We start from the raw sequence: 27776 nt of genomic DNA, 5'->3' as shown, positions 1-27776 counted from the left end.
GGAGGGGGATGGATGCTGTTCTTGGGGGTCATGGCAGCATGGTTCTACCTTGGTCAGTGGGCAGATAGATCAAGGTGGGCAGATGGGATCAAGGGGGATGGGAGACAGGCATGAGGGTCCCAGTCCTGGTGTGCATTTACCCCGGGCACCCATAGCACAGACCCACTCCCATCTGGGTGGCCCACAGAGAGGGGGACTGAGCAGGGAACGGGGTGTCCTAGTGATGAGCTGCCTGCCAGGAGCCAGAGCCCATGCAGGCAGGGCTGGGCAGCCTGACTGCTTAACCCTGCCTGCCCAGACCTGCTGTCCACCCAGCTAAGCCGAGCGAAGCCCTGTTCATCCCAGCTCAATTCTCCCCTGCTCACTTCCCTGGCAGCTGCCCCACTGCAACTTTCACCTTTCCCATCCTCTGCTCCTCATACTCCCCATGCTGGGCAAAGCAAACAATGCCCCTGGGGTGCTGAGAGGAAAGGTTGGACCCAGGACTGCTGGTCTCAGGGTGCCTGGGGACCTTGGCGGCACCCCTGCTCCCATCAACAAAACACCAAGCGCTGGGACAGCTTCTGCACCCATTTATTTAGGAGAGCAAGGTGTGATCCTGGTGTGGGACAGCGGGTCTGGCAGATCCTGGTTGGGGAGAACAAGAAGGGGCACCATGGAGCGGGGAGCAGAACCTGGTTTCCACCAGGTCTGGAGGACACACAGCCCTGGAGTTGGTCCCTTCAGCTGCAGGGAGGCAGGACAGACGGACAAGCGGTTAGAGCAGGGGAAAGCCAATGTGATGCAGAGCACCGAGGCAGGGAAGGGGCTGGCTCCCTGGGGGCTGCAAGTCCCTGCTCAGCCCAGACCATGCTAGGAGGGAGATCCAGCTTCCCCTGGCCATGCTCACCTGGTGGCCTTGGTGCACTGATCTGTTGAAAAGCAAAGAGATGGGTGAGCATGCCACAGGCAGTACCCTGAGCCCCTGTGCAGTGTCCCCATGCAAAGGGGCTGTGTGTGTCACCCCGTGCCCTCCTGGCACTCACCCGACTTGGGCAGGATGGCCAACATGTCCTTGGTCAGGCCCATGGTGGGAATGAGCTCTTCAAACTTCTGCAGGAGCTGGGGGCTCATGTCCTGATCCCTTGCTGCAGCCAGGGAGCAGAAGTGAGGACTCATGAGTGGGGGGGGACTGTGGGGCAGCAATGGGACCCCAGGGAAGGGCAAAGGCAAAGCCATGGAGGACCCCACAGCCATCCTGGGTGGGCAGCAAGAGGGCATAAGCCCCTTGGGATGAGTGACCCACTCGCCTCGGCAGGTATGGGGCAGCTGGCAGGGCTGGGGGTCTTTGGTTCAAACCGCAGGGGAGCTTTGGTTCAAACCACAATCAACTGGAGATGTTCTGAGTGCAAGGTTTAATTCATCCCAAAATTAATTCCCTGGGTGCCAGCACATTGGGTGATGACATATGTGACCTTGAGGGGCGATGAGGAGCCCAGTCCCTGCCCCCCATCAGTGCCCGTATCCCTCCCTGGGGAGTTGCGGGTGCCCATCCCCACTCCTGGCACCCACTGAGGAGCTGCAGCGCAGTGATGGGCTCCTGCCCTCTTTGCTGGAGTTCGTGCACGATGGCGTAGCAGCTGTAGTCCGTCTCCATCACATGCAGTTCCCTCTTCTCTTGTGCTGCTAAAGGACCCCAGATGGTGCCCGGTCGGGCCATGTGGCACAGCCCGAGCACCTCTGTGGCCCTTGCCAGGGCTCACAGCTCAGGACCCGAGCCCCAGATTTGCCTGAGGGGGGTATGAGAAGGGTACGCCTGTGCCATCTGGCAGAGCTGGGCGCCCACCCACAGCACCACCTCTTGCCAAGAGATGGAGGCAGAGGGGCCAAACCCTCCTCCTGCTGCTCCCCAGGCGTGGGAGACCAGTGATGCCCACCCTCCATTTCAGGGTGCCCGTGGCCCTGATCCCCCCTGCCCACACGTACCCATGTAGTGCCCCGCCTGCCCACTTCTCTGGAAGAGCAGCTCAAACTTTTGGCATCTGTCCAGCCTGGAAAGGGAAAATGGAAACAGCAAACATGGCTGAATGCCATGTGGGAGGGCAGCAGGGTGGTGGGCACAGAGGGGAGCCCAGCCTGCCTGGCACACATGCCAGGGTACAGTTAAGACCGGGTGCCACAGGCTGTGGGAGGATGCTCCTCACCCAGCTGCCTTGGAGGGGAGGGGAGTCCCCTGCCCCAAGCAGAGGGGACACTTACCAGGGCCAGACAAGCTTCATAGCCAGGTCCCCCTCTGGCGTGAAGCTGATGGTGGTGATGGATGACTTCATCCCATCCTTCATCTTCAGGAACACGGAGCAGTTGGAAGCAGCGGCTGTGACATGCCATGTCCCCACAAACTGCAGTGGGACATCACCAGTGGGGTTTGGGAAAGCCATGGGGACCTGCCACAGGCCAGGGGGACCTGCCACCCACCATGTGGGACCTGCCAGCCCATTGTAGGAACCTGGCAGCCTGCACTGGGGCACCTGCCACCCTCTGTGGGGACAGCCAGCCTAACACGGGGACCTGCCACCACCCACCTGCGTGCAGAACACCCTGCCCTGCCCCATGCCGGGAGGGCGGGCGCAGTGTTTGCCCCCTGTTCCCTGGGAAAGCACCACATGCTCAGGAGCATCACAGCCCCGGGTGTTCATGTCCCTGCAGTGGGGCCACCACTGGGGCTGGGGCCAGGGCTAACCCAGTTTTGCACAGGCATCCTGGAAGCTGCCCTGGTGTCACCTCAGTGCTGGGACTGGGGGTGCCCGGGGATGTCCAGCTGTGCCTGGGGACGCAGCATGGGCACCCTGCCCCAGGCAGCCCCTCCAGCCCAGGTGGGACTGGCCGGGCGGGTGCCCTGTGCCGTTACCTTCTCGGCGTTGAAGCCCGGCTGCACGGGGACCTCGGCCCCTGCCTGCAGCAGGCTGAGCAGGGCCAGTGCTAGGCTGGGCAGCACCGCCGTCATCCTTCCTCCGGGGACTGGGTGCGGGCAGGAGAAGCTGCATGGATCGGCCTCCTCCCACACCCACCTTTATAGCCCCCGCCGCTGGCAGCAGCCCCTGCCCGCCTCTGCTTTATGCAACAGGTTACACAAGAGCAGGGATAACTTGTACCCGTGTTAGGTGACAGTTGGCCCCTTCCCCCTCTAATTGCCTAGTCCTGGATGAATACAGCTTTGTGTGAGACCCAGCCCAGAGCATGTCAGGCACGAGACAATGCCCCGTGCCTGGTGCTGTGTCTGGGGAGGGAGATGAGGATGCCCCCAGTGCCCCACTCCTGGCTGTTACCCACTGACCCCAGGGTCTGGCAGTGCTGGGACGGGTCCTGCCTCAAGGAGGAGGATGGTAGGGACGGTAATTTTAGCCCAGGGTTGAGCAGCAGTCCAGTGCCCTCCAGAAGGGGTTGCAGCTTCCCAGGCTGCTGGCAGTGGACCCCACTCCCAGAGAGGGTCCAGGCTCATGGACCAGGCTCATGGCATGGAGAGCATGGACAGGCAGCCGGGGCTGAGCCACATCCAGCGCTCACAGCTGTTGCTCTGGTTCATGTCCATCCTGCCCCCACCTTTTTGAAGACCCCCCCCTGCGATTACCCATCACTCCATCTCCATGCTGCCAGGCTGCTTTCTCCAGGGAAACAGAGGCAGTGAGGCTGGGTTAACTCAGGGTGCCCGAGGGGGCATATGGGAGTGGATCCACCCCAGCAGGTCCCAGCCCTGGGGACCTCTTCTCTCTGGACCGGGCAGGTTTGATGGCCCAGCAGCACTGTGGCATGGGGTTGCAAGGGTACATGGGGTCCCACCGCAGCAGCCCCACAGCCAGGAGCTGGGATCAGTCCTGACCCCCAACACCAGCCCCAGCCCTACCCACCGCCATCAGCCGTGCTTTAACCCCCCCATCGCCCCACTGGGGCTCCCCCACAACGATCCAGCAGACAAGGGCAGGGGGCTGGGTTTATACGGGCTTTAATGGGCAGAGGGGTACAGGTGTGGGGTGCAAAGCCAGGGAAAAAAGGCTGCTGTGGTGCTGGGGGTGTGCTGGGGACAGGATGGGATGGGGCCGCCACCGGCTTGCGGCGCTCTCGGGGCTCTGGCCGGCAGCAGCTGGTGGGTCTGTCTGGAAGAGATGGAGGAGTGAGTGTGGGGATGAGGTGGGGGAGATGGGGGGGGGCACAGGGGGGGACATTAGCCCTGCCAGCCCTGTGCTGAGTGGATGGGCACTCACCTCCCAGGGCCTGGGGCAACAGAAGAGACCCCCCATGGGGATGGGGTGGGGGATCCCCGCCAGGGATAAGGGGGACCCCAGGAAGAGGAGCAGCCTGGGGAGGCTGGGAAGGGATGGGGGCTTTGTGGGCTGGAATGGCTCTGAGCAACCCCCGTACCCCACCCCTGCAGGGCTGGTCTGAGCCTCAGCAAAAGCAGGACTCACCTAGGCAGCATCTGCCATGCATTTGTCTGCAGGAGGAAGAAAAGCAGAGATCAGCTCTTCCAGGGGCTGGGGGATGACTGCCCCCCCCCGAGGGGCTCTGCATGGGGCTCTGCCCAGCAGCACCCCGCAGCTGGCCCCAATGCCAGCCCTGCAGGAAGGCAGGGAGAAGGCAGGAGGGTCTCTCTCCTAACTCAGCCCCACAGGGTACCTCACCCCTCTCCCTGCCACACTCCTGCCCTTCCAGCTTCTCACCTGTCTGGGGCAGGATGAGGATCTCTTCATCCATCAGGCCCTGCTCCCTGGAGAACTGGGTGAACCTCTCCAGGCGCTCGGGACTGAGCTCCTTTGTCCGGCCTGCAGAGAGAGCAGAGTGAGAGGCAGCCCCCCCCCCACCCCCCAGCGAGGGGTCATGCTGCCCCGGGGTGCAGGCAGCCCAGCAAAGGGGTCCTGACCCAGCCATCCCATGGCTCACCCCAGCTTGGGAGATGACGCTGTGCTGCTCCCATGGGAGAGATCCCCCACCAAGGACATCCCGGGGGGCCCCAGGGTGACGGTGGACAGGCAGCACGGGGGTCTCAGGGCAGACTTACTGTAGAGCAGCACCATGGTGGAGGAGCCAGTGCTCTTGGAGATCTGGGTGGCCACCAAGGCATACTCGTCGTAGTTGGTCTCCACCACGCGGATGTCGTGCTTGCTGCCCCAGCCTGCGGGGGATGGGGAGGGCACAGCTCAGCCCCGAGGTGCTCCAGCAAGGGCAGGAGCAGGTGACAACGGGGCTGGACTGGGAGCTGAGGACACATCAGGGGCTGCCCCACAGGAGGATGGGGTGAGAGCTGGGGACTCACGTGGGCTGGTGTAGCTGAACCGCCCCGGCTGCTCCGTCTTAGTGTAAAGGCTGTTCCTCTTCTCGCACAGGTCACCCCTGGGGAGCAGAGCGTGAGGACGTCAGAGGGGCTGTGGGGGACGCTCCAGCCCACACATAACCCCAGGCAGGGCACCATGGGGGAGCACCCCCTGCTCGCCGACCCCCCTCCCCATGCCCATACTTGGGGTAGGTGGAGGTAACTTCCAGGTTCCCGTCTGCAGTGACGGAGATGACTGTGGTGCACATCTTCATCAGGTGTTTCTTCTCCTTGAACCAGTTGGAGTTGGAGGCCAGGCCGATGCTGTACCATCTTCCCGTGAGCTGCACGCAAACTTCTCTCAGCTGCCAGCGAGGCGCAGACCCTGTCTCACCCCTTGGCCACCCACCAGCCCCGGTCCAGGCCACGTCCCCCTCCCCTGCCAGCCTGCGTCCCACAGCAGGGTGGTGCCCTGGGGTCCTTGTTCCCCAGGGAGCTGCTACAGCTCTCAATGTCCACAAAACCCACCAAGACGTGGTTTACGATGTGCCCTTCACTGCCTAGCACTTGGGGTGCTTCTTTCCTCTTCACACCAAGTCTGGGGAGTGGGTGACAGGACTGCCTGGCTCCGAGATGCCATTTCCATTCGTCTGGGAGCACAAGGAGGGGTCAGGACTCCGGGGCCAGTACGGGTCATCCCAGCCTGGTCCCTGGGGCTACCAGCTTGGTGTACCCAAGGGGGAGCTGTTGGCCTTGGAGACGGGCTGTGCTGGGACAACCCTTTGCAGGACACGCCAGACCCCCACCGTTGCAGGACATGCCTCCATACCCATCACCTTCCTGGGGTGGCTGTGTCCCCCAGGACCCCTCTGGGGGCTCCCGGAGGAGCAGGCAGCGTGGCCCCTGCCTCCGATCCGTGGGAGCCCAGGGCTGTGGGGCCCGGCCTCCCAGCGTGCAGCTGGGCCGGGGCTGTCCTGCTCTGCATCCTTCCCATCATGGGAGGGAGGGGAGTGCCAGCACCCTGAGCATGCCAGCACCCTGGGGTGGGAGGGCAGAGGGGTGTGTGGGACACCCTAGCACAGCAGCCCTTAGTTTTTTAGGACCTTGGGCTGGGGAGGATGGGGTCCGTGTTGGGGAGGCGGGTCTACAGCCCATCTCCATGCTGCCTGTCAAACTTAGATTGCTTTTCTCGGTTCTCCAAATAAAACCCCTGTGCATCTACACCCACCGCACAGCACAGGAGACGGCCTGGCCCCACACCTACTCAGTCCTGCCCCACAGTCCAGGGCCTGGATCCTGCATCCCGACTCAGAGCCACCAAACCCATGCCCCAGGGGCTCCCCAGGGATGGGTGCTCTGGCCACCCTGCCCCTCCCAGCGCTGGAGCCAGCCTGGCCCCAGTTCCACCTGCAACAACCTCTGCTCACATTTTCACGGTGAGGATCCCCCAAAACACCCCAAATCCCCATGCAGGGGATACCGGCCAGGCTGGGTCACCTTGTCCTGCTGGAAGTCAGTCTGCACAGGAAAGCTGTCCTGTGCGTGCAGTGCCCCGAGCAGGGCCAGCCCCAGGATGCTGAAGAGCGTGGCGTGCATGTCTGCCGCCGAGCCGAGCCGAGCCGAGCCGAGCCGAGCCGAGCCGAGCCGAGCCGAGCCGAGCCGAGCCGAGCGAGAGCAGCAGGCAGAGTGCTGCAGTGACGGAAAGTCAGGCAAGCCCCTATTTATGGGCAGGCTGTGCAATGGCCCCAGGGGGGCCAGCCCTGCCTCCCCCCCCTCCCCGTGCCGTTATGCAAGCAAGAGCAGGGGCGAGTGCCGAAGCCAAAGGGCAGGCAGGGGAACCTGCAAATGTTTCCCTCCTGTTGATATGACATGTTTGCTTTGGGGTGCCAAACTGCTCCGCAGCAAAAATACGGCTTGCAGCCAGCACAACGGCTGTCCCTGCCCCCAGCGCCGCAGAGCAGGGGGCCAGCGCGGGCAGCTGGGGCTGCCCACAGGCACGGGCAGGGGGCCGGGACTGGGGGCCAGGGCTTGCTGACTGCCCCATCCTTGCAGGATGGCCTCACTCAGACACAGAGAGGGGCTCGAGTGATGTGGAGGAAATGCCAAGTGCCTGCCAGGTCCTGATCCAACCCATGGGACTTGTGGGCACCTTTGGGTGCTCCTGCAGGACCCCCCGCCTTGCCTTGACCTGAGTCCCTGCATCACCCAAGGAAGCATCTCGACTGGCCCCGGGTGTGCCCACCCAGGCACAGCTCCGGTGCACCTCGATGGTGAGCTGGGGGTGTTGGGGGGAAGCCAGGCTCCAGCCTCAGGCAGCCCCAGTGCCCAGCCCCTGGGGACCAGCACGCAGCCAGACAGACCCCCAGCGCCTCATCCCCCACGTGTCACTCTGCACTCTTGGCCAAGAGGAGCTGGGAAACATCTTCCCCCTTGGTCTAGGGTCAGCAGTGAGCGCTGAGCTGCCCTCCTTAATGTGGGGACACCCTGAGCACCCACAGGGTGAGGGCTGGGGATCAACACAGCAGCACCCATGGGTCTGGCACGCTTTGAGCAGGGCAGCTCAGCAGCTCTGCTTTACATAAGGAGCGTGTTTTCACAACAGCTGGTTTTTCCCTCTGGCAGCCCACCCTGCCGCCCAGCCCAGCACATTCCCTTCCCCGCGCCCAGCTGCGAGCCCGGCCTGGCCCTGCACACCACGCGCCGGGGGCCGGGCCGGCATCAGCTCTGCGGATTTATTAAAACAAAACAAAAGCTGAGCTGGGCAGGACTGAGCATCATGAGAGCCTGGCTGGGGCCCCCCTGCATGCTGGGCTAGGGGCTCCACCTCTGTCTGAGCCCACCCTCGGCGTGCAGGGTGCCAGGAGGAGCTCGCTCCATCAGGCATCGGGGCACCCATGGGTGTCTCTGTGGTTCTGCGCTGGGGCAGGAACACAAAGCCACCCTGTTCCCCGGGTGTCTGTCTCCCTGCCCTGCCCAGCAGCAGGAGGGGGTGCCCAGGAGGTGCCCGCTCTCTCAGCTCTCCTGGGGGTGGCAAAGCAGGGGGCCAGCCCAAGGAGCTGGGTGGCAAGCTCAGGAGCATGGGGGCACGCAGGGGCACACGGAGGCACTGGCAACAGCGTAGGGGGCAGGCTGAGCCCACTGCTGGGGCTGGGGGCACCGGCAGGATGGAGCTACCTGGGTGCCTTGACACAGACTCTTAGGCACAACCCAGGCATTTGCACCCCAGAAATGCGTTCATGCCAGATAAACATTGGCAGGGCTGAGGTGGCGTGTGGGGCTCAGGGGGGTCCTTGGCACCAGCCCAGCTCCCCGAGGCAGGAGGGCAGGGCTCTCCCTTTGCCTCCCATCGTCTTGCCATGGCTCCACCACTGCTCAGCCACCTCTGGGGTGTGGGTGGGTGCAGGGCAGAAAGTCAGCTGGATCCATAACACTCCGACTCTGCCAGGCTCAACTGGGTGGCCCAGGGGTTCTGTGAGTGCAGCCAGACACGACTTCCCCGCACATGGGCAGCGGAGACGGGGGCAGGCTTCAGGCGGGTCACGTGGCGGTCCCTTACATAAGTCCCTGATAAACAACATGTGTTACCAGTTTCCGCTAAGATTGCAAAACGCCGGCGCTGGGGGCAGAGGGCTGTTCCCTGCCCCAGGCGCTGTGGGGTGGCCAGAGCACTGTACCAGCCTGCTGCTGGGGGCTGCCCTCCGTCCCCTCCCACCACCCAGCCTGCACCGGGGAATTGGCACCACTTGCCCAAAACAGCCCAGTCCTGGCCCAAGTGAGTGGCAGGACAGACTCAGCCAGGCTGGACGTGCAGGCGAGAGGGGTCCTGCAAGGGGCTGCAGGCCCAGGGTTAACGCTGCAGTTCCTCTACCCTGGTTGCAACCCTGGTCCAAGCCCCTACAGCCCCTGCAGCGTGCTCAGAGCATGTGAGGGGTGTCACCTGCCTGGCCCTGCAGTGGGGTGCTGGCTGTGCAGGCAGGGCCCTGGCCCAGGCAGCAGCCCCTTGGGGAATGTGGTCTGCAGAGCCAGGAAAGGGGAGTGGGGTGTTTCACTGCCTCAGAGGCCCTGGGGACCAGCAGGACTACTGCAGGACCAAAGTTTCTTCCTCCGGGGTCCCTGAGGGATGTCCTGGCTTGTTTAGCCTGAAGGGCTCATCCTGAGCGAGTCCCCAGTGCCCCCCAATCCCATGCGGCCCCACAGCACCAGGCACAGTGCTTTTCCCCAAACTGTGGTGGGCGCCTGGGGCTTTCTCTCACTCACTGGGCAGACTCACACTAACTACAGCACCCGGGAGTAAACCGGGAACTGCCACAACCTCATGGGTGGGGGAGAGGATGATGGAGCCGTGTGGAGGGGGCTGTGTGGTCCCCCTCTGCACCCCCAGGCCAGGAGCGCAGTGCCGGGGCACCAGCAGTCCAGAGGTGGAGGCAGCGCCGGCCTTGCAGATCAAGGGGTGACTTGCCTGGACACAGACCCTTCTCCAAGGCATTTATTGAGGTGTTGCTGGCTACTGCAAGCAGAGAGGTGGCACAAAGCTGGGGGGGAACAGGACAAGGACAGGCACAACTGCCGGTGCAGCTGGAGGAGCTGGGGAGCCCAGGGCTGTGGAGCAGCAGTGGGGTCTGGCCAAACCCTGGCTCAGCCCTGTGTGGCCATGAGTGGCTGATCAAGGCAAGGGCTGAGCTCTTGGCAACACTGTCTGCACCTACGGCTTTGTTTCTGGAAGGAAAAGAGAAGTGCTGAAGGGCTGGGGAGGTGTCTGAGCCCAGCGCCAGGGCTGGAGACCCACCTCTGCCTCCCCAGTCACCACCACCAAGTGATGGAGCTGCCCCCGGGACCCCAGTCCTCACCCCAGGGTGTCCCTGTTCCAAGACACGCCATCTCAGACCAGCCCTCACGCCCAGAAAACACCAACATAGACCCCACTAAGCCCTGCCTAACCCATGTGGGGGGTGAACGGGGCTTTGCTTTGCCAGGGTGCATCCGATGCCCATCCTGGGTGACGGTCTGCCACCTCCTCACCCCACACAAAGGCACAGAGGGACCCTGCCCTGGGGAATGGACCCCCCATGCCAGACCAGCCCCCTGGTACTCCTGGGGCAGGACCACACGGCCATGGTGTGGTGTGGGTCCAGCCTGCTGTGCCAAGCCCGCAGCCAGGGAGAGGAGAGGTGCTGTGGTGCCCAGCACATGGTGGGGACCCAGCACATCACCCAGGATCCACAACTCACCATCGAGGATGTGAAACTCATCTGCGGAGTCACAAAACCCTGAAAAAGAGAGAGCCTGGGCACCCAGGACCCCCCAGCCATGCACCCCAGGGACAGGGGCACAGCCCTGTCCTTGCATCTTTGTCTCTGGTGTGGGCGCAGCATGGGACAGACCCCAGGCGTTGCCCTACTGTGGGTGACACGGGGCCACAAATTGCTCAAACCCGTGTGGATGTGCCTCCCTCTCCCCATGCTGGAGGGCCTCAGTCCCCGCTGCCGGGCCCCTCCCAGGTGCAGCCCTCGCCATGGGTGCCCCCCGCTCCCAGGGGACCGTGTGCCACCCACCATATGTGGGGAAGTAGTAGGTCATGTCTTCATTCAGCCCCACAGCCCTGACGCGCTGCTCAAACCTGTCCGCGATGGCGTCGCTGACCCGGCTGGTCCGTCCTGTGCAGGGAATGAGGTGCCATCAGCAACCTTAAGCCCTGCCTGTCCTTGCCCCAAAACTCCCCACACCCCCACAGCCAGGCTCAGTGCCAAGGGGTCTTTCAGCTCACAGAAGCCAATTCCCCGCTCCCCCCCTGTGGCATCTGGGGACAAAACTCTCCGCTTTGGGACTGGGCCCCATGGGGAAACCCCATGCCTGTCTGGGTCCCCCGGGGCTCTCGCAGGCATCCCTAGAGCCCAACACAGGTTTCCCACCCCTCTGCTGCTCCCATCCTTCATCTGCCACAAGCCCCTGGGTGCCAACCCACCATAGAGCTTGACAGAGATGCTGCGTCCCTTCTGGTAATAGAGGATGGCGTAGCTGCTGTGGTCCGTCTCACCCACCACCACGTCCACCTTGCTGCCATAGCCACGGCCTGGGAAAGACAGTGGTGGCAGAGGGCAGCCCCAGTTAGTTCTGGTTAAGCCCGATTAGCCCCTGGATCTCATTTTGCCGGGGCCAGACTGGGTGCAGCTCAGCAGGAACCAGCCTGCGTCGCTGTCTGTGATGGCACCTCTGGGGCACTTGAGACCCCAGAGGTGAGATACAGGAGGGCAATGGGAAGGAGGATATTGGTACCAAAGCCCTGCTGAGAGCAGGAGAGGGGGGCTCCAGCTCCGTGGTCCCTGCAGACCCCATGCCACCCCAGCCTGGCCTCCCTCACCCTTCAGGAGGAAGCGTCCATGGGCCTGGGCAGGGAGGTAGCGCTGCCTGATTTCCCAGCATATCCCATCCCTGTATGGGGAGAGGAGGAGGTTGTCGGCACATGGTGGGGAGGATCCAGTCCAAGTCCCTGCTCACCCCACTTGCCAAAGCACACATGGGACCAGTTTTCTTGGGACTTTGTCTTCTCCCAGAAGTGATGTCCCAGAGCCCCATGGAGACACAGAGCGAGGTGCAGAGCCTGAAAACCTGCTGAGCCCAAGGGGTCCTTGCCCCCTCCCTACTCTGAGCCTGGTTCAGTCCCTCAGACCCCCTCAGGCCAGGGTAAATGCCCACAGATGCACTGAAGATCCCCCTCCTCAGATGGGGTGGCCCCGAGAGCCAGTCCCTGGCTGGGTAGCCGTGGAGGGACCATGTGCCTACTTGGTGCCTTGGTTTCCCCAGCCTGGCTGCCCCCCAACCTGCCCAGCCTGGGCAGCCCAAGCCCACCCTGGGCTGGTGGCTGTGTGGATGACAGGGTGCCAGCACTGCATGGTCAGGGCTTCTACCACAAAACATCCCAGAGGAGACCCCACCCACACTTTGCTTTGGGGTAGCTCTCTCCTCCTTGGAGCTTGTGGCTGGGGCACTGGTCCTGCTCTGACCTGCCTGAAGCATCCCCGTCCCACCCAGCATCCCCATCCCAGGGCACTGGCCCTGCTCTGACCTGCCTGCAGCGTCCCCATCCCATCCAGCGTCCCCCATCCCCATTCCAGGGCACCAGCTCTGCTCCAACCTGCCCACAGCGTCCCTGTCCCTGCCTGCAGCCTCAGTGGCCGGCATCACTCACAGCTTCCTGAAGGTGCTGATGGCCAGGCTCTGCCCATCCAGGACAGTCACCGTCACCGTCGTAGCCTCTAGCCGGTGGCTGTGCTCTGCCAGGTAGCCGCAGCGGGAGGCCATGCCGATCAGAAACCACTTCCCTGCGAGCTGCATGGCACGGGGGTGGCACTGTCTGCGAGGTCACCACCTTGGCTCCCACCACCCCTCTGCCCCAAGCACTTCGGTGCTATCTCCACTTGCTTGGCATCTCTGCCCACAGCCTGGCCCCTTAGCGTGCCCACAGAGCAGGACTGCCCTTGTGTGGGGGCTGGCAGCTGGGACAGAGCAGGACAGACAGGAGCCTCCATGGGGACAGGCTGGAGCAGAGGGGCTGCGCAGAGGGGTCTCCAAGGCATCCCCCCAGGCCTCACAGTGCCAGGGAGGCCGCGAGCACCCCAGTGCAGCCCAGGGTGTGTGGCGGGAAGCACTCTGCTCCCATGGCAGCCCCTGCAGCCCCAGCTCGCAGCCCCGCAGAGCCCCGAGCTCAACCAAGCCCTGGCTGGACGCCAGTGCCCGGCGCAGTGGGGGGAGGCAAGTGCCAAGCCCCAGCCTGAGAAGGGCTGCGCCAGCCCCGGGGCTGAGGATGGAGACGGCTGCCAGAGCCGCGGGCATGGCCGCCAGCCATGACAGGGGTCCCCAGAGAGGCTTCAGCCCCTGCCCCTGCCTCAGGAGGCAGCTCCGCGGGCAGTGCCCGGTTTGTGCTCCTGGGTGTGGGGGCTCGGGGACAGGCTGCAAGGGCAGGTCTGGAGGGGGGGGCGCTGCAGGGTCAGACCTGGAGAGGGACAGGCAGGGGGACAGGCTGCAGCCCAGGGCGCAGGGCTGTGCCCCAGCCCGGTGCGGAGTCGGCCGGGTGCCCACAGACCCGCCCGGCCCCGGCCCCTCACCTGGGGGAGGCTGAGCTCCGCCTGAGCCGCCACCTTCTCCAGCGGGCTCTGGGGAGGGGGCGGCCGCCGCCGCCGCCGCTCCGGCCCCTGCCCCAGCCCCTGCGGGGCCCAGAGGAGCAGGCCGAGGAGCAGCAGGGAGCCCAGGGCCGCCATAGTGCCGGTCCGGCGGGGCCCGCTCTGCCGGGAAGCGGCGGGGTCAGACGGGCACGGCGGCCGGCCTGGAGCCGGGCCAGGCGGGGCCCCCGGGAGCCAGAGGCCGGGTTAGGCCGGGAGCGCCGGGGTCAAGGCCGGGGCAGGCCGGGGCCGGGGGCTGGCGGCCCACAGGAGCCGGACCGAGCGGGGCCGCCGGGGGGCAGCGGGGCCCGATCGCGGGGGGGCGCGGGGGGTCCCCGCCATAGCCCCGGGGGTCCCGGGCAGCCCTCGGGGCTGATGGGGCGGGGCCTGCCCGGGAGGGCGGGGCCTGCCCGGGAGGGCGGGGCCTGCCCGGGGGGCGGGGCGAGGCGGGGCCGAGCCGTCGCAGTAGGGGCGCTGGTGAGCGAGCGTGCGGCGCTCGGCTGGCTATGCCTGGCGCGCTGTGCCGAGCTCTGGGCTCGAGCTCTCCGGCCTGCGACAGAAAGCGGCGCGGTGATTGGAAGGGGCGGGAAAAAAAACCACTGAGAGGAGCGGGCAGAGCGGCCCCTGACAGCCGGGGCGGAAGTGTGGGGCGGGGAGGCCGGAAGCGCTGCGCGAGGAGGTGGGGGCAGCGGAGCCGCCGAGGTACCGTGAGGGGGCGGCGACGGCCCGGGGCGGCGGGCGGGTACGGCGCCGGTGTTCTGCGGGTCACCGGGCGGGCCGGCGGGCGCGGGGCCCCCGGGGCGGGGCCGCGGGAGGTCGAGCCGGGCCGGGCCTCACCCCCCGTTTGCTTCCAGGCGCGGCGGCAGAATGACACGATGGACGCGGGCGGCGGCCCCCTCCTCCCCGACAGCGTCCTCTACGAGATCTTCCTCTACCTGGACCACGTAGACGTGCTCTCGGTGGGGCTGGTGTGCCAGCAGTGGCACGCCGTGGCCCGCGACGAGTTCCTCTGGAAGGAGCTCTTCTACCGCTACTACCGTATTTCCCGGGAGGTGCCCCGGCACCCAGGTGCGCTGGCGCGGGGGGACGGGGCTGGCGTGGCTGTTGCAGGGCTAGCTGCCTTCCTGAACCTGCCAAGCAAGCAGGGCAGTCGCACCGGGCCTGGGGCTGCTCAGCCCCGGGGCCTGTGACGGCTCCGGAGGGCTGATCCCCGGGTGATGGCACCTGAAGCCTCCCTGCCGTGAGCCCAGAAGGGAGAATCTTCTCCCCCTTTGCTGTCCAACCCTGTGCCTTTTGGTGTCAAGGGAATGGAGCCACTAAACCACATCACATTAGCAGTCTACAGGCTTGGGTGGTGATGTGCACGTGAAGGGCTCTAGAACTGCCTGAACCCTTCAGAAAGGGACATCAAAAGGTTGAAAATGCTTCGACTTTTCCTTTCTTTCACAGAAAGTTGGTTTCTGAGCTCTCTCTAGGCAGGTGCTCTCTGGTAGTTACTGCACAGCTTGTCTGGGTGCTGCTAAGGGAGATCCCAGGGAGATGCAGTGAGTCACTGCATGCTGCTATGTCACAGCCTATGATAATCACTGCTGGCTTTTCCTGATCAGGACCTCACATCAAGTCCCTGCTTCAGGCTCTGTCCCTTTCTCATCCAGACTAGGAAGATCTGCAAGTACACATTAGCAGATCGGACTATTTCCATAAGACATAGGCAGCAGCTGCAGCCTGGCTGTGGAGGGAGAACGCCTGTGCCTGCTGTCTGGAGAGGGAGGTGGCTGTGCAGCCATTTAATTGTACAGTGGGCAGTAGCTGACCCACTTTGTGAAGGCAGGTTGGACTTGATCTTGGCCTCAGGTCACAGTAGGAAGATGACCCATTAAGAGTCAGCATCAACTGAGCCTGTCAGGGCCTTCCCTGGGTGGAGCTGTTGGCAGTCTCGGTGGCAGCAGTCATATGGTCACAGGTCTGTTCTCTGCTGAGTTTCAGGTGCTGGAAGCAGTTTGGTGCAGTCTGGAAGGGTAACCCAATGCTGCTGCATCAGCTGAGACAGGCCTTGGGGACCTGCTGATGGGAGCCCTTGCTGCCAAGGTGGGTCTCTCTTGGAGACCAAAAAGCCCGATCCCAGTGTGCTGCTGAGGTCTGGGAGAGCTGTGCTCCATCCTCCGCCCCGAGGATGTGCAGGGGGCCGCCAGCGGTGGCCGTGGAGGAGGAGATTGGTTTCTTGATCTTGAGTTGCCATTGCTACAGAAGGACAGGAAGAAATGCTGAGGATCAAGCAGAGGGAGCCCGTCTCCCTGCAGTGGGGAACAGTGGTGAAAAGGGCTCAGAGAAGAGGTGAGATGTGGATGGCAGGACTTGGGCTGTGTGATTTCACTTGCACAGACCCTGGAGCTCCCTGGAGTGGAAGACATTATCTGGAGCTCTGACCAGGCTTGTTTGCTTCCAGCCTCCTGAAGTTAGTTAGTAAGCTGCCAGCCCTGTGCTTTAGCACTAATTGGGATTGAACAGTTGGTGTAACTAAGTAATATATTTGGGCACCTCCCAGGCTGCACTTCTGGAGCTGTGAGGCAGGTCTGCGAAGCAGCACGGTCAGAGGGTGGCCCACAGACCCAGGAAGGGGCTGAAGCCGGAGTCTGGGGAAATCCCCTGCCAGCCTGCCTACCCTGGGCAGCTCTGTGGGTTGGGGAATGGTATCCAGTGAGTGTTGTAAGAGGAAATGTCAGGATTGCTTGGCTTGATGGGATCTGTCAAGACTGCTTTCCAGATGGACAGGCCGGGACCAAGAGTTTCAGAGGGGGATGAAGCCCCCAGCCTGATGAGCAGTGGTGGGATGTCCAGGCAGCAAGCTGCTCCCTGCCTGCAGGAGCAGGTGCCTCCTGGGCTGCAGTGAATTCCAAAAAGTGCTCCAGTCCTGTTCAACGTAACGAGAGAAATTGGCCCTTATCCATATACATGTCTAATCCTCTTTGCTTCCTTGGGATTTGCTGCTGCATGGTCTGTAGGCTGCCTTACAGGCACTTCATTAAAAATTCTCTTTATTTGTCTCTGTTGGCCATCACTGTGACTCCTGTGAGTGTGCTTCAGGCTTTTCTAGTGCAGGGCTCTTCTTTCCTGGCACACTGTGTCCAGCTCCAATTCTTGTCTCTTGCTTTCTCTAGCCTCTTATCTCATGGAGTTGGTTTTTCCTGGTGTTATACCCCTTCTGGAACCTTCTTAATTCTGTTAGGCAAGATAAAGATAATCAGAGCAGAGCCCAGTACCCTGAGGAGCCGCTTCCCTCTCATCACATGATAGATTTGTTTGCATTTTGCTGGAGCACGTCTGCAGTTCTGATAGCTGTTTTGTCCTGAGCAGGGTTTTTGTTAGATAGCTAACAACTATGCCCCAGATGTTTCTTGCAGTGGCTGTATTGGTTTAGAAGGTAGTGCTATGGTGTGGAGTTGTGTGTTTACTGGAAGAAAAGATACTTTGTGTGTGGGAGTGGGGAAGCTACTGAGAAAAATGTTAAGCCCTGCTAACTCAGCTGAAGCTGTAGGGATGGTGGCCCCAGCAGAGCTTCTGGCATTGCTAGCAGGAGTCAAGACTGCACTTGATTAAACACCGATTCTGCAGCTGCTGTGTTTAGCTCAGGTCTGTTGTTTTCCTCCAGTTACATTCCTGTCCCATGTCCCTGCTCGTGTGTTACAGCTGCTGTCTCCTGGTATGACGAGTTCCAAAGGCTCTACGACACCATCCCTTGTGTGGAAGTGCAGGCCCTGAAGGAGCACAATGACCAGGTTTTGCACCTCAGCTTCTCGCACTCTGGCTGTTTGTTTGCATCGTGCTCCAAAGACTGCACCGTCAAGGTAAAGTGGCAGCCTCCCCTGCACAAACCTTCCAGCTTTGGTTTAGTGGGGCTTAGCTGTGAGAGCAGCCTTTAGGAAGTCTGTGGAGAGCAGAGGTTTGATCGGGTGTCCCTGGACTTAGGCTGGTTCCTGCAGATGCTGAGTTGTTCTCAAAGCCACAGAACTAATGACTCTTGGAGTTGTTGCCTTGAGGGCTGTGGATTCCAGCTCCAGCCCTGTGTGAAGGTGGCTGAGGTGCCTGCCTGGCTCTGGCTGCTTTCTAGGTGCAAATCAGTCCCCTGTTGTGCTGTGGGTCTAACAAAGAGTGTGGATCTAATGATCCACTGCAGAAGATGTCTTTCATGAGTAACCACTGTTGTCTTGGGAGAAGCCTCTCTGAACATGGTGAAAAATCTAGCTGTGACATTATCATTCACTGCTTGAACACCTTCTCCACTGGCTGATGGAGAAGCAGTCCTACATTTAGCCACTCTCCAAAGCCATTGGCCATTTTCTATGAAGAGAATTGACAGGGAAATCAGGTCTGGGAAGCAGTTAAATAAGGTCTTTGATATTTTTTTTTTTTTTTTTTTTTGTCCTGGTGAGTGCGGATAAAGTGGAGCTGCTCTCAGGCTTCTCAACGGTTTCCTGACTGTTTGTCCCTCTGCCTATAGATCTGGAGCAATGAGTTGGAAATCTCCCTGCAGCACAGCTCCAACATGAGGCCCTACAACTGGAGCTACACACAGTTCTCCCAGTTCAACTCCGATGACTCCCTCCTCCTGGTGTCAGGTGTCTTTGTGGGGCCTCACAACTCCTCATCAGGAGAGATTGCTGTAATCAGCATGGGTAAATGACGCCCTCGCCTTCACTGGGGCTTTCTGGGAGGTGTGAAATGGTGGGTGGTGGGCTTCCCTTCCTCTTCAGGTGTGCAGTGGCCTTGACTTCTGCTTGTCCTACCTTGCACCATGGGGTCCCAATCACAGTTTCATAGGGTAAACATTCTGGATAGCCTTAGCTCCGCTCACATCACCATGTCATCACCTAAAGGCAGTGTGGCTTATATTTATTCTTACTTAACTTTCATTCTAAGTGACGGTCTGGGCAAGGCAAGAGTTATCCACATTACCTATTGTCTTGAAGCCACCGTTTCTGACTCAAGTGGTGCTGGTTCCACCCTGAGGTCTCACATGGCTCAGGCATATTCATCTGGGCCTGCTTCACCTCTTCTGCTGCAGTTCTGTGAAACTTGCTAATTCCAACTGCATTATCTCTCACTGTCTCTGTGCTACAGTCCCACTGCACCAAAAATCAAGGAGTGCTGCTAAATGCACATCTGTCTTGCTCAGAAAGGCCCTGAGCCCCAGGGGCGGGAGTGAAGAAGTTCTGTACATGTTTGACTTGTTCTTGTCCTTGGGGTGTCTGCTTTGGGCCATGCTTGGGGAAAGGCTGTGAGGTTAGATTGCTTCTGATCTGACTCTGTCTGACTGCCCTTTTATTTTGTTTTCCCTTGTGCATGTTCTCCCCACACGTCTCTGTAGAAGAGAGAAATAATCTGTCTTCGTAGCAGTGACTGGAGGTTGATGGTGTTTGGGCAGTGTCCGCTCAGCTTGCGCTGGAGGTGCTGCATCAGCTCCTCTCCCACGGAGACCTGAATCCCCTTCCCGTGTCTTCTGCCACGGTTTCTCCAGGCCCTTGCCAGGAGCCATCACCTCACACTCCTGTTTCCCCTCCCTTCCAGAGAACTTCACGCTGCTTTCCAGGGTGAGGAATAAACCCTATGATGTGTTTGGCTGCTGGCTGAATGAAACCAACTTGATCTCTGGCAATCTGCATCGGATCGGGCGGATAACCTCCTGTTCTGTGCTGTGGCTGAACAATGCTTTCCAGGTGAGGTGCCTTTGTTCCAGCTCCACAGGCAACGAAGCTTCCTGCTGGCTTCTGGGGCAGGAAAAGCTGCGGAGGAGGTGTGAGGGGGGAAGAGTGGCCCATTCCTCCTGTCCTCCCTGTTTGTCTTCTCTGACTTGCCCTCAGGAGCTTAACCTTGAGGCAACCCTTGCATGAGGTTTCTCCACGCTCGGTGTTGTGGTATCCATTGCAATATTCTAAATACCCTCAGATTCCATTAACTCTTGCTCCATTAATTGGGATGAGGACTTGAGTGCAGTGCCTAGAGCATGTGTTGCTCAACAGGAGAGTGGTTGAACCACAGAGTTTCTGAGGTCCTTGATAGTATGAAGCTGGGCCTGGGACAGCTGTGGTCTGGGATGTACCCGAGCAGTGGCCATTCTCCCACTTGGCAGCCCAGTGCGCTGTCTCGGGAGCCAGAGGCAGCTGAGAGGCTGAGCTCAGCCCTGCCTGTCCTTGCTGACATTTCTGTGGGCCAGGTTCTGTCTCAGATGCTGTGATGAGATGCTGGAGATCAGCATTAGACTGCTTGTTCGCTGCTTGTTCATTCTTTGGCACTTGTGCTGCTTGGACATGTTCCTCTTACATGTTTTGTCTCTGTCTCAATGTCACAAGTGCAGATCCTGGTGCTTTGTGGCTTTTTTACATGAACGATTGATGCTGGCTCCAGTTGAAATCCTCTGTTAGCAGAGACCCTTTCCCTGACCACATCTCTGGTGTGCTGACACTCCAGCATTAACTCTTCCATCTCCAAGAGGCAAGGAAGGGCCTTGCCCACTTTGATGGGGGGTGTTGAAGTGCAGCCATAGACTGCCAGAGCAGTTAGGCAGGAAGAGACCTGCTGCTTGTTATCTGGGAGCAGATAACCAGGCTGGTCCTGTTGCAGGGTACAGGGGAGCACCAGGAGCGTGGAGGTCCTCTGCCTCTGCTGCCTGTAGGCCAGGGGATAGCACTTCATGCTGCAGCAGTGTTTATGGCAGAGGTCTGTTCCTGAAATTCTTGTAAAGCACTGAGCAGCACCAGCCAGTGACCTCAGGCAGGGCGGTGGCAGCAAGGCTGCCCAGCCTCTTGTGTTTCCAAACTCTGCTGTCATCTGCCTGCAGAAGCTTTTTGTCTCTGTACCCACCTCCAAGATAGGAAGGAGTGCAACAACACTGGCCAGCCTCTTGGACCAGTTCTCATGGTCATAGAGCAGTGCAGAGAGAGTTCGGTGTGTGGCTGGTGTCTGCTGGGGGGGCTCAAGGTCTGGGCAGACAGCTCTTAGCTTGAGCTGTAGGACTGACCTTCTGTGAGGTGGCTCCTGTTTACTTCTCCCTTCTGCTTGCAGGGCATAGAGTCGGAGAATGTGAATGTAGTGAAGAGACTGTTCAAAATACAGAACCTGAATGCCAGCACTATCCGGACAGTGATGGTGGCTGACTGCAGCCGCTACGATTCCCCGGACCTGCTCCTGGACTACGAGGAGCAGCTAGCTGCTTCCTCCACCTGCCCAGTCTTTGATCTTGGCAGTGACAGCGAGGAAGAGGAGGCCAAGCCCAAGCAGACTTCAGAGCCAGCAGTACAGGAATTGCCAGATGACGGGGGTGTGACAGCAGAGGATGGGCTGCAGCAGTTCTTTGATGATATCATGGAGGGCCGTGTGAGGCCTGCCATGACTGAGACGGAGTTGGAGACAAAGGTGGCTGAGCTGTTCGTGCGCAACAGAACTAAACTGCCTGAGCTGAACCTGCTCTCCACAGACAGCAACAGCAAGACAAAATACTTAATCTTTACCACAGGATGCCTCACCTACTCCCCACACCAGATAGGTAAGGCTGTGGTCTGAGCCCAGGGCACGCCAGCCTCCCTGGGGGTGTGGGCTGCAGCTACTCTCTGAATTTGAATCTGGAAAAGACCTGTTTTATTTGCTGCCTATTTGTGGTGAGTGAGTTGCCGTTTTGCTCAGGCTGCTGGATTCTTGATACAGGAAGCTTTTGAGATGCCCCCACACCACAAGCGCTTGCCTGAGGGTTATTTTGTGGCTACCAGGTTTGACATGTGGACAGACAAGAAAGTTGTGGCAAGGGCTGAGCAGAAGATCAAGAAGGAACTCCTGACTTAAGGATATCAGCCATGAGTTGCACACCAACAGGTGGATGTGAAGGGCAGTGATTGCCCTGATCAGGGTGTGTGGAAGGGCCTCAGTGCTGTTCTCTTGTGGGGGCATCAGGCCAAGACTAGTTTGAGCAGTTTGGAGTTCACATATGTGTTGCTTGCACAGTGTCCCCTGAGCTCTGGGAGATGGAGCCCTGCTCGCCCCCGTGCCTTGCCTGCCTTCCCTACTGCCCATTGTGTGATCACCCTGCATCGTGTGGCCTTTCAGCCTTAGGAGACACTTCGGCACCCCTGTTTTGGTACTGAAGAGGCTTAGCTGCCTCAGTGGGTGTTTCCATGGCAAACAGATGCCAGGCAGCTTGCTGGTACTCAGCCTTCTTGCTCAGTGGGGTCCAAGGGACTGTAGTTGCAGCACAAGCCAGGCAATGGCGCTGCCGGTGACCTTTTTCTGTGTTAGGACTTCCCTTGCTCAGCTGGGGCTCTGTCGCTGAGGCACTGGGAGTGGCAGAGTCTGAATTCATAGGAAATCAGTGCAGTGATGAGCAGATGCAGGTAGTTTGGCTGCTTCTCCAAAAGCCCCTAAAGCTAGCACAGAAGTCTGATGGAAAGGACCAGACAGATCAGTAGAAATGTGAGGTGGGAAGGAGAGCTGCTTCCAGGTGAGAAGACTCTTCTGTAAAGCCAGATCATTTCAGTTCCTTTTGCTGCTTGCACAATTACAGCCTCGCTTTTCTGCTTCAGGCTCTTCTAACCTTCTGTTACTTAGTCCTGCACCAGTACAGCCCAGTAAGGCAGGGAAAGGCAGTTTCCAAAGCTGTAGGCAACTTGGAGAAGAGTCACTTGGTCTTTGCCCACCCAGGTTAGGAATGTGACCTGGACTGAGCATAGTACTGCTGCCCACGGCTGGGTCTGTGGACAGACGTGGTGGGCTGTGGCCTGTCTCTGGGCACCTGGTGGCGGGGGCAGCCCTGCCTCAGCCCTGCATTTTGATCTGCCAAGCTGAGCAAACTCTGCCTCGCAGGCTGGGGCCTGCAGTGCGTGAAGGTGAAGCGTGGCACAGAGGCAGCCCCTGCCCTTGGACTCCGCTGGCTGCCAGTGCAGCCTCCCAGGGCCGTGGGTTTTGGTGCCTTTGAACTCCAGTGACTCCCTGGCTGGTGGCCAGTGCCCGCGGCACAGACTGGCTGTTAGGAGGGACAAACCCTGGCTCGGCTCCTCTCCCAGCCATGAGTCACTGTAAAATATTATGTTTGCCCATTGGTTTGTGTGTTGAACCAGCCTTTGTGCATCTGCTGTCTGCCCCCAAGGAGCTGGTACTTGAAAGAGCTTGCTCGTGTCCTCGTCTCTCACCTGGCTGCTGGTGGGAGCTGCGCTCCCAGCTGCTGGGCATCAGCACTATCTTGCCTGATCTGCAGCATGCAAGCACTTCTGCAGGAGTTTCCTTTGAGCTCCTGTCTCCCTTGTGCCAGTGTCAGGTTTGAGTCATGTGCAGAGACACTTGTTCCACTGGCGTGTGCATGTGTGGGCCACGTCGCTGAGAGCTTAGTGCTGCAGGAAGGGGCCAAAGCGTGCTGGTGAGAGTGCCAGTGGGTGGAAGAGTGGGGTCCTGAGCTGCCCAGGTTCAGTGATGTTGAGAAGGGCCTCAGACTTGAGGTGCATTGTGGTGTCACCTTGTTGCTCTCCAGGAGAGGGTTAAAATCAAGGGTGTTTGGCAGCGATTCCCTCAGAGAGGTGATGGGATGGGCCGTCTTCCAGCTCCTTTTGGACCTGCTGAGGATTAAGCCCATGTGTGCCCAAGAGCTGCTGAGGCTCACAGTAGTCCTCCAGGAAGCTGCTGTGGATGGTTTGTGTTTGGGACCTCTGTCTAGAGCTGGAAGGGGACAGGGTTTGACCCATAGCATGTGTCTCCCTTAGGAAGTTTAAAAGCTATAAAGCACTTGAACCTAGTTTGGGTTTAAACCCCTGTTCCTGGAGCTTTCTGGGGCTGACCCCCACCTATGCTTGACAGTGGTGGGGGAAAACCCTGCCACAGCCAGCATATCTGCTGGGCCTTCTCCAGGCTGGATATTGCAGGAAATGGGCTCAGCCCAAGGATTCATTTAGGAGAAAAACATTTCTGCACCCAGAGTGTCTCCTGGGCCAGCGCAGCTTCCTTGTGCTTCAGAGCATGCTGCGGCCTGGGCTTGGAGTGAGCTGGGTTGGCAGCCAGGCACTGGGCATCTTCCTGGCTGGGGCTGAATGTACCAGTGCGGTTGTGGGCAGTGTCCTGGCCAAAAGCACTGCTCGAGAGAGCTTGAAGGAGCCTGGCAGGGACCACAGCCCTGTCCAGGTCCTCAGCTGCAGGCAAGCGAGTTCTTATTAGCAGCACTAAGGGAAGCCCTTTCTTGAAGCCTGGGGACTTCCACCAGCCCTCCTGTCTGCTGGCAGCAGCCTGCAGAACCGCCTGATTCTGCTTTCTGTCCCAAAGGGATTAAAAGGATCCTGCCCCATCAGATGACGACTGCCGGGCCGGTGCTTGGGGAGGAGAGGCGTTCTGATGAGTTCTTTGACTCACTGGATCATGTCATCGACATCCACGGGCACATCATTGGCATGGGCCTCTCCCCTGACCACAGGTGAGCATGGCGGGGTGGCAGTGCTGGCTTCAGAGGGTGGGTGACAGCTGCTTAGGGGCTCTGTGGGGTGAACAGGAGAAGAAATGACTGTAGTGGGTGTAGCAGGGTGCCTGCATAGGCTGCTCTGCTCACTCACATCCCACTATGTCCTAAGACACGCTGATGGCATGTGTTACCACCTGAGCATTTCCCCAGATCTTGGCAGGAGTGCTTTGTGTCCTCTGCGCTGCTGAGCCCAGGATGGGGTCAGGAAAGGAGCTGCCCACACCAGTGTGTCTTGTTCCTGAGGCAGATCAATCATAGATTCACAGGATGGTTTGGGTTGGAAGGGACCTAAAAGATCATCCGATCCCAACCCCCTGCCACGGGCAGGGACACCTTCCACCAGCCCAGGTTGCCCACAGCCCCGTCCAACCTGGCCTTGAACCCTTCCAGGGAGGGGGCAGCCACAGCTTCTCTGGGCAACTTGTGCCAGGGCCTCACCCCCCTCACAGGGAAGAATTTCTTCCTTCTATCTAACCTCAGTCTGCCCTCTGTCAGTTTAAAGCCATTACCCCTCATCCTATCACTACATGCCCTTGTAAAAAGTCCCTCCCCCCTTTCCTGTAGCCCCTTTAAGTCCTGGGAGGCCACTCTGAAGTCTCCCTATAGCCTTCTCCAGCTGAACCCCCCCAACTATCTCAGCCTGTCCTCACAGGGGGGTGCTCCAGTCCCCTAATCATCTTTGTGGCCTCCTCTGGCCCCAGTCAACCAGGTCCGTGTCCCCAGAGCTGGACGGACACTGCAGGGGGGTTTCACAAGACCAGAGTAGAGGTGGAGAATCCCCTCCCTTGACCTGCTGATCACAATACACCGCCATCCTTAAAGTTGGTTTTAATGGGATTAAAGAAGATTGACCTAGCCCACCTTCCCAACTGTGGTGGCCCTTTCCTTTGCAAACATGGCAAGAAGTGTTTCAGCAACATGTTCCCATGTTTCAGCCTGGATTTTAGTAAGCTGAGCTGCAGGCTTGTTTGGTCCCTGCCCTGCCTGACTGTGCTGTGCATTTACAGCTGGGGCTCCGTGAGCTTTGTCGTGTGTGGCAAGGTGCAGGGTAACCCCTCTGCTCCCCTCCGCAAGGTACCTGTACGTCAACAGCCGTGCCTGGCCTCGGGACTGCGTCATCTCTGACCCGATGCAGCCGCCCCCCATTGCTGAGGAGATCGATCTGCACGTGTTCGACCTGAAGACCATGAAGGAGGTGAAAAGAGCCCTCCGTGCGCATCGGGCCTACACGCCCAACGAGGAGTGCTTCTTCATCTTCCTGGACGTCAGCAGGGACTTCGTAGCAAGGTGTGTGGCAATAAGGGTGGGCAGGATCCTTGGCCCCACATCCAGGAGGGCCTTGGGGCCATCACTGCTGGACTGCTTGTGCAAGCAGGGCTGGTCCACACGCTGGAAACTCCTATTTGTTGTGAGCAGAGCAGGAAATGGGAGGTTTGTAAAGAGCAGAGGGGCTGAATCAGAGGGTGCTGATAAAACCTTGTGAAATCAGTGAGGAAAGGGGAAATTTTGGGCTGTGGTGTGTTTGGCAGTGGGTGGCAAATGCCCTTCTTAGGGGCTGCAGGCAGCAGGTGCTGAGGGGTGAGTTGAGGGGCTCTTCAAACAGCCTCTGAGTCCCAGAGGGAGCTGGCCTGCTCGGCTTGAAGCTCGTGGGTGACAGGGCTGCAGATGGAGGCTGGGACCTCTGGCCAGGCTGGGGCACTCTCTGCCTGCTCTGCACGGAGGGAAGGAGCTTCCTGGGGCAGTGGGGGTGACATCCTTACTGTGTCCTGTCCGCTGCAGTGGGGCAGAGGATCGCCATGGCTACATCTGGGACCGGCACTATAACATCTGCCTGGCCAAACTGCAGCACGACAACGTGGTGAACTCGGTGGCGTTCAGCCCGGTGGAGCAGGAGCTGCTCCTGACAGCCAGCGACGACACCACCATCAAGGTGTGGCGCTCCCCTCGTGCACTGCGCGTCCAGCAGGCCAGGAAGCCCAGGCCCAGGAAGCTGCTCTTCTCCTGGCTCATGAACCAGAAAAGCTGAGCCCAGGCACACCTGCTCCTGCAGCTTCCTCACTGCAGCCACCTCTGGAGCTTGCAGAGCTTTGAGCCCTGCACAACAGAGACGAGCTCTGGGCACATAAATCCCATCTGCTGAGTCAGGAGGGACCCCGGTAGTGGGAATTGCTTCCTCCTTGGGGCATCTGCTTCAAAGACAGAATGTAAGAGCCGAAGGCTAGTTCCTGGGCCTGGCAGGCAGCAGCCCGAGCTGGTCACTGCAGGGTGGGCTCCCCACAGCTTCTCACCAATGCTGCTACTTGGTCACAGCTCTCTCTGGGCGAGCTTTGGTCCCTGAGAACAGACTGAAGCACATCTCCAGCGTTTGTACTCTGTAGCCTGGGACGTGGCTGACCCTGCCAAGAGCTACCGGCTGCAGAGCACTTGGCAGAAGCCGCAGTACAGTGCTGTGCTGCCTTACTGCAGGACTCTTTTAATATAGTAGTTTTAAATGTTTGTTTGTCCCAAACCTCCACAGGCAACTGGGTGATGCTGAGTGCCTCCTCCTATGTGGCGCCTTGGCCCCGGAGGGCAGCAGGGACTGAAGGGCAGTGAGAGGGCAGTGGGGGAGGCAGGGCTGGGGGGGGGGGGCCTGGCTGGTGTCCTGTGTGGCCCCCAGGGATGCAGCCAGTGCCCTGTCGATGCCTTCTGTTAGCAACTACGTGTTGATATCGCCGGTTTCCAAACTTGAGAGGGGGGAGGGCTGGTGGTAACATGGTGCTGGCTTTGCCCTTGTCTTCCCCTGCTAAGTAGCACTTAAATAAGCTGTGGCATTGGTCACGTATTTATTCTAGGGGATCTGCTGTCCCCTCCCAAGGTGGCAGCTGTAAGGATGGCTGGTGGGTCTTGTGGTCACCTCCCTCCCATGCTACTCAAATCATGGCACTTTAGGTTCTCTGGGTATGTTCTCCTTGAATAGGTGTAGGCACCCATGGGTGGCTGCAGGTGTTCACCCGCCGGTGCCCGGGGGAGCGCAGCCACCCTCTGCTTGACATGACAGTTGAATAAGCTTCCCCTGCCTGGGCTGACTGGCCCTGGGTTCAGTGATCAGCTCCTCCCTGGGACCCCTCTGACAAGGGAGCTGGCTCACTTGAAGTGATTACAAACTTGATGGTGGTTACTCTGTATCTGTCCCTGAAGCTTTTCTCCCTGAAGCAGGTACCCAAATGTAAGAGTCTAAAATTAAGCTCCTAATCTTGACTTGGCCCGGATGGCTGGATCCCAGGAGCTGCAATTGCTCCTGGGAGCTGGGTTCTGGGCTGTGTCTGGAAGGGAGCCACATCCCAGGCAGGGGCTGGGGGAGGCGTTTTGGGACTCCCCCGGGAGTACCAGTGGCAGTTGTCTCTGCCACTCACAGCCTTGGGTTGCAAATAGACTTCATGGAGGCAGCAGACACTGTCTGATACGCACTGATGGCTTTAACAGCTCCTGTGGCCCTTGGCAGGAGGGCTTGTGCCCTCTTTCTGCTGTGACCCAGTGGGTGCCCATGGCTTTATCCAAACTCCTGTACTCAGGTTTCCTGTCATCACAGGCGTTCCAGAAACAAGGGAGTCCTTTATGTGTGTGCACACAGGATCCCTCCCCGGCGCTCTGTCCAGTCACACAGCAAAGGAGCAGCCTCTGCTTTCCTCCCTCCTCTCCCAAGATTGTGAAATCTCTTCTTCCTTGGCTCGGTATAGTAGTGAGCAAGGCACTGAGGGTTTATGTTTGTACTGAGTTTTGCTCTTCACTATGGTATTAAATAAATATTCTGCTAAAGCATCCCTGCGCTGCAAGTTTGTTTTTCTGAGTGCTGTTCTGCTGAAGCAGCACT

The 27776-nt window shown here is 59.9% G+C and overlaps 4 protein-coding genes across 5 annotated transcripts; 1 reads left to right on the top strand and 3 right to left on the bottom strand.

Moving 5' to 3' along the window:
* Positions 1-555: 555 nt before the first annotated feature.
* LOC141968642 (lipocalin-15-like) lies at positions 556-3564 on the bottom strand. Its single transcript, XM_074923561.1, has 7 exons — positions 2888-3564; positions 2239-2378; positions 1966-2030; positions 1552-1665; positions 1026-1127; positions 890-911; positions 556-726 (listed from the first exon to the last, which is right to left on the bottom strand). The coding sequence occupies exons 1-7, from the start codon at positions 2981-2983 to the stop codon at positions 723-725; spliced, it is 543 nt and encodes a 180-aa protein (XP_074779662.1). The 5' UTR covers positions 2984-3564; the 3' UTR covers positions 556-722.
* A 399-nt stretch (positions 3565-3963) lies between these two features.
* Positions 3964-6968, bottom strand: LOC141968641 (lipocalin-like). The gene is made up of 7 exons (XM_074923560.1): positions 6782-6968; positions 5489-5628; positions 5288-5364; positions 5033-5146; positions 4695-4796; positions 4443-4468; positions 3964-4130 (listed from the first exon to the last, which is right to left on the bottom strand). The coding sequence occupies exons 1-6, from the start codon at positions 6878-6880 to the stop codon at positions 4443-4445; spliced, it is 558 nt and encodes a 185-aa protein (XP_074779661.1). The 5' UTR covers positions 6881-6968; the 3' UTR covers positions 3964-4130.
* A 2783-nt stretch (positions 6969-9751) lies between these two features.
* On the bottom strand, positions 9752-13810 carry C8G (complement C8 gamma chain). 2 transcript variants are annotated; one of them, XM_074923735.1, is made up of 7 exons: positions 13387-13810; positions 12471-12610; positions 11643-11713; positions 11247-11354; positions 10837-10938; positions 10513-10551; positions 9752-10000 (listed from the first exon to the last, which is right to left on the bottom strand). In XM_074923735.1, the coding sequence occupies exons 1-7, from the start codon at positions 13537-13539 to the stop codon at positions 9987-9989; spliced, it is 627 nt and encodes a 208-aa protein (XP_074779836.1). In that variant the 5' UTR covers positions 13540-13810; the 3' UTR covers positions 9752-9986. The 2 variants fall into 2 exon arrangements, with proteins under 2 accessions (XP_074779836.1, XP_074779837.1); XM_074923736.1 differs by lacking the exon at positions 10513-10551.
* Positions 13811-14057: 247 nt separating this feature from the next.
* On the top strand, positions 14058-27717 carry FBXW5 (F-box and WD repeat domain containing 5). The gene is made up of 9 exons (XM_074923841.1): positions 14058-14142; positions 14295-14508; positions 17128-17285; positions 17939-18113; positions 19006-19154; positions 20500-20980; positions 23731-23878; positions 24998-25210; positions 25703-27717. The coding sequence occupies exons 2-9, from the start codon at positions 14316-14318 to the stop codon at positions 25947-25949; spliced, it is 1764 nt and encodes a 587-aa protein (XP_074779942.1). The 5' UTR covers positions 14058-14142; positions 14295-14315; the 3' UTR covers positions 25950-27717.
* Positions 27718-27776: the final 59 nt, after the last annotated feature.

Source organism: Athene noctua, chromosome 20 (assembly GCF_965140245.1).
Source record: "Athene noctua chromosome 20, bAthNoc1.hap1.1, whole genome shotgun sequence".
Lineage (NCBI taxonomy): Eukaryota > Metazoa > Chordata > Aves > Strigiformes > Strigidae > Athene > Athene noctua.
This window is presented reverse-complemented; position numbering and strand designations above follow the sequence as displayed.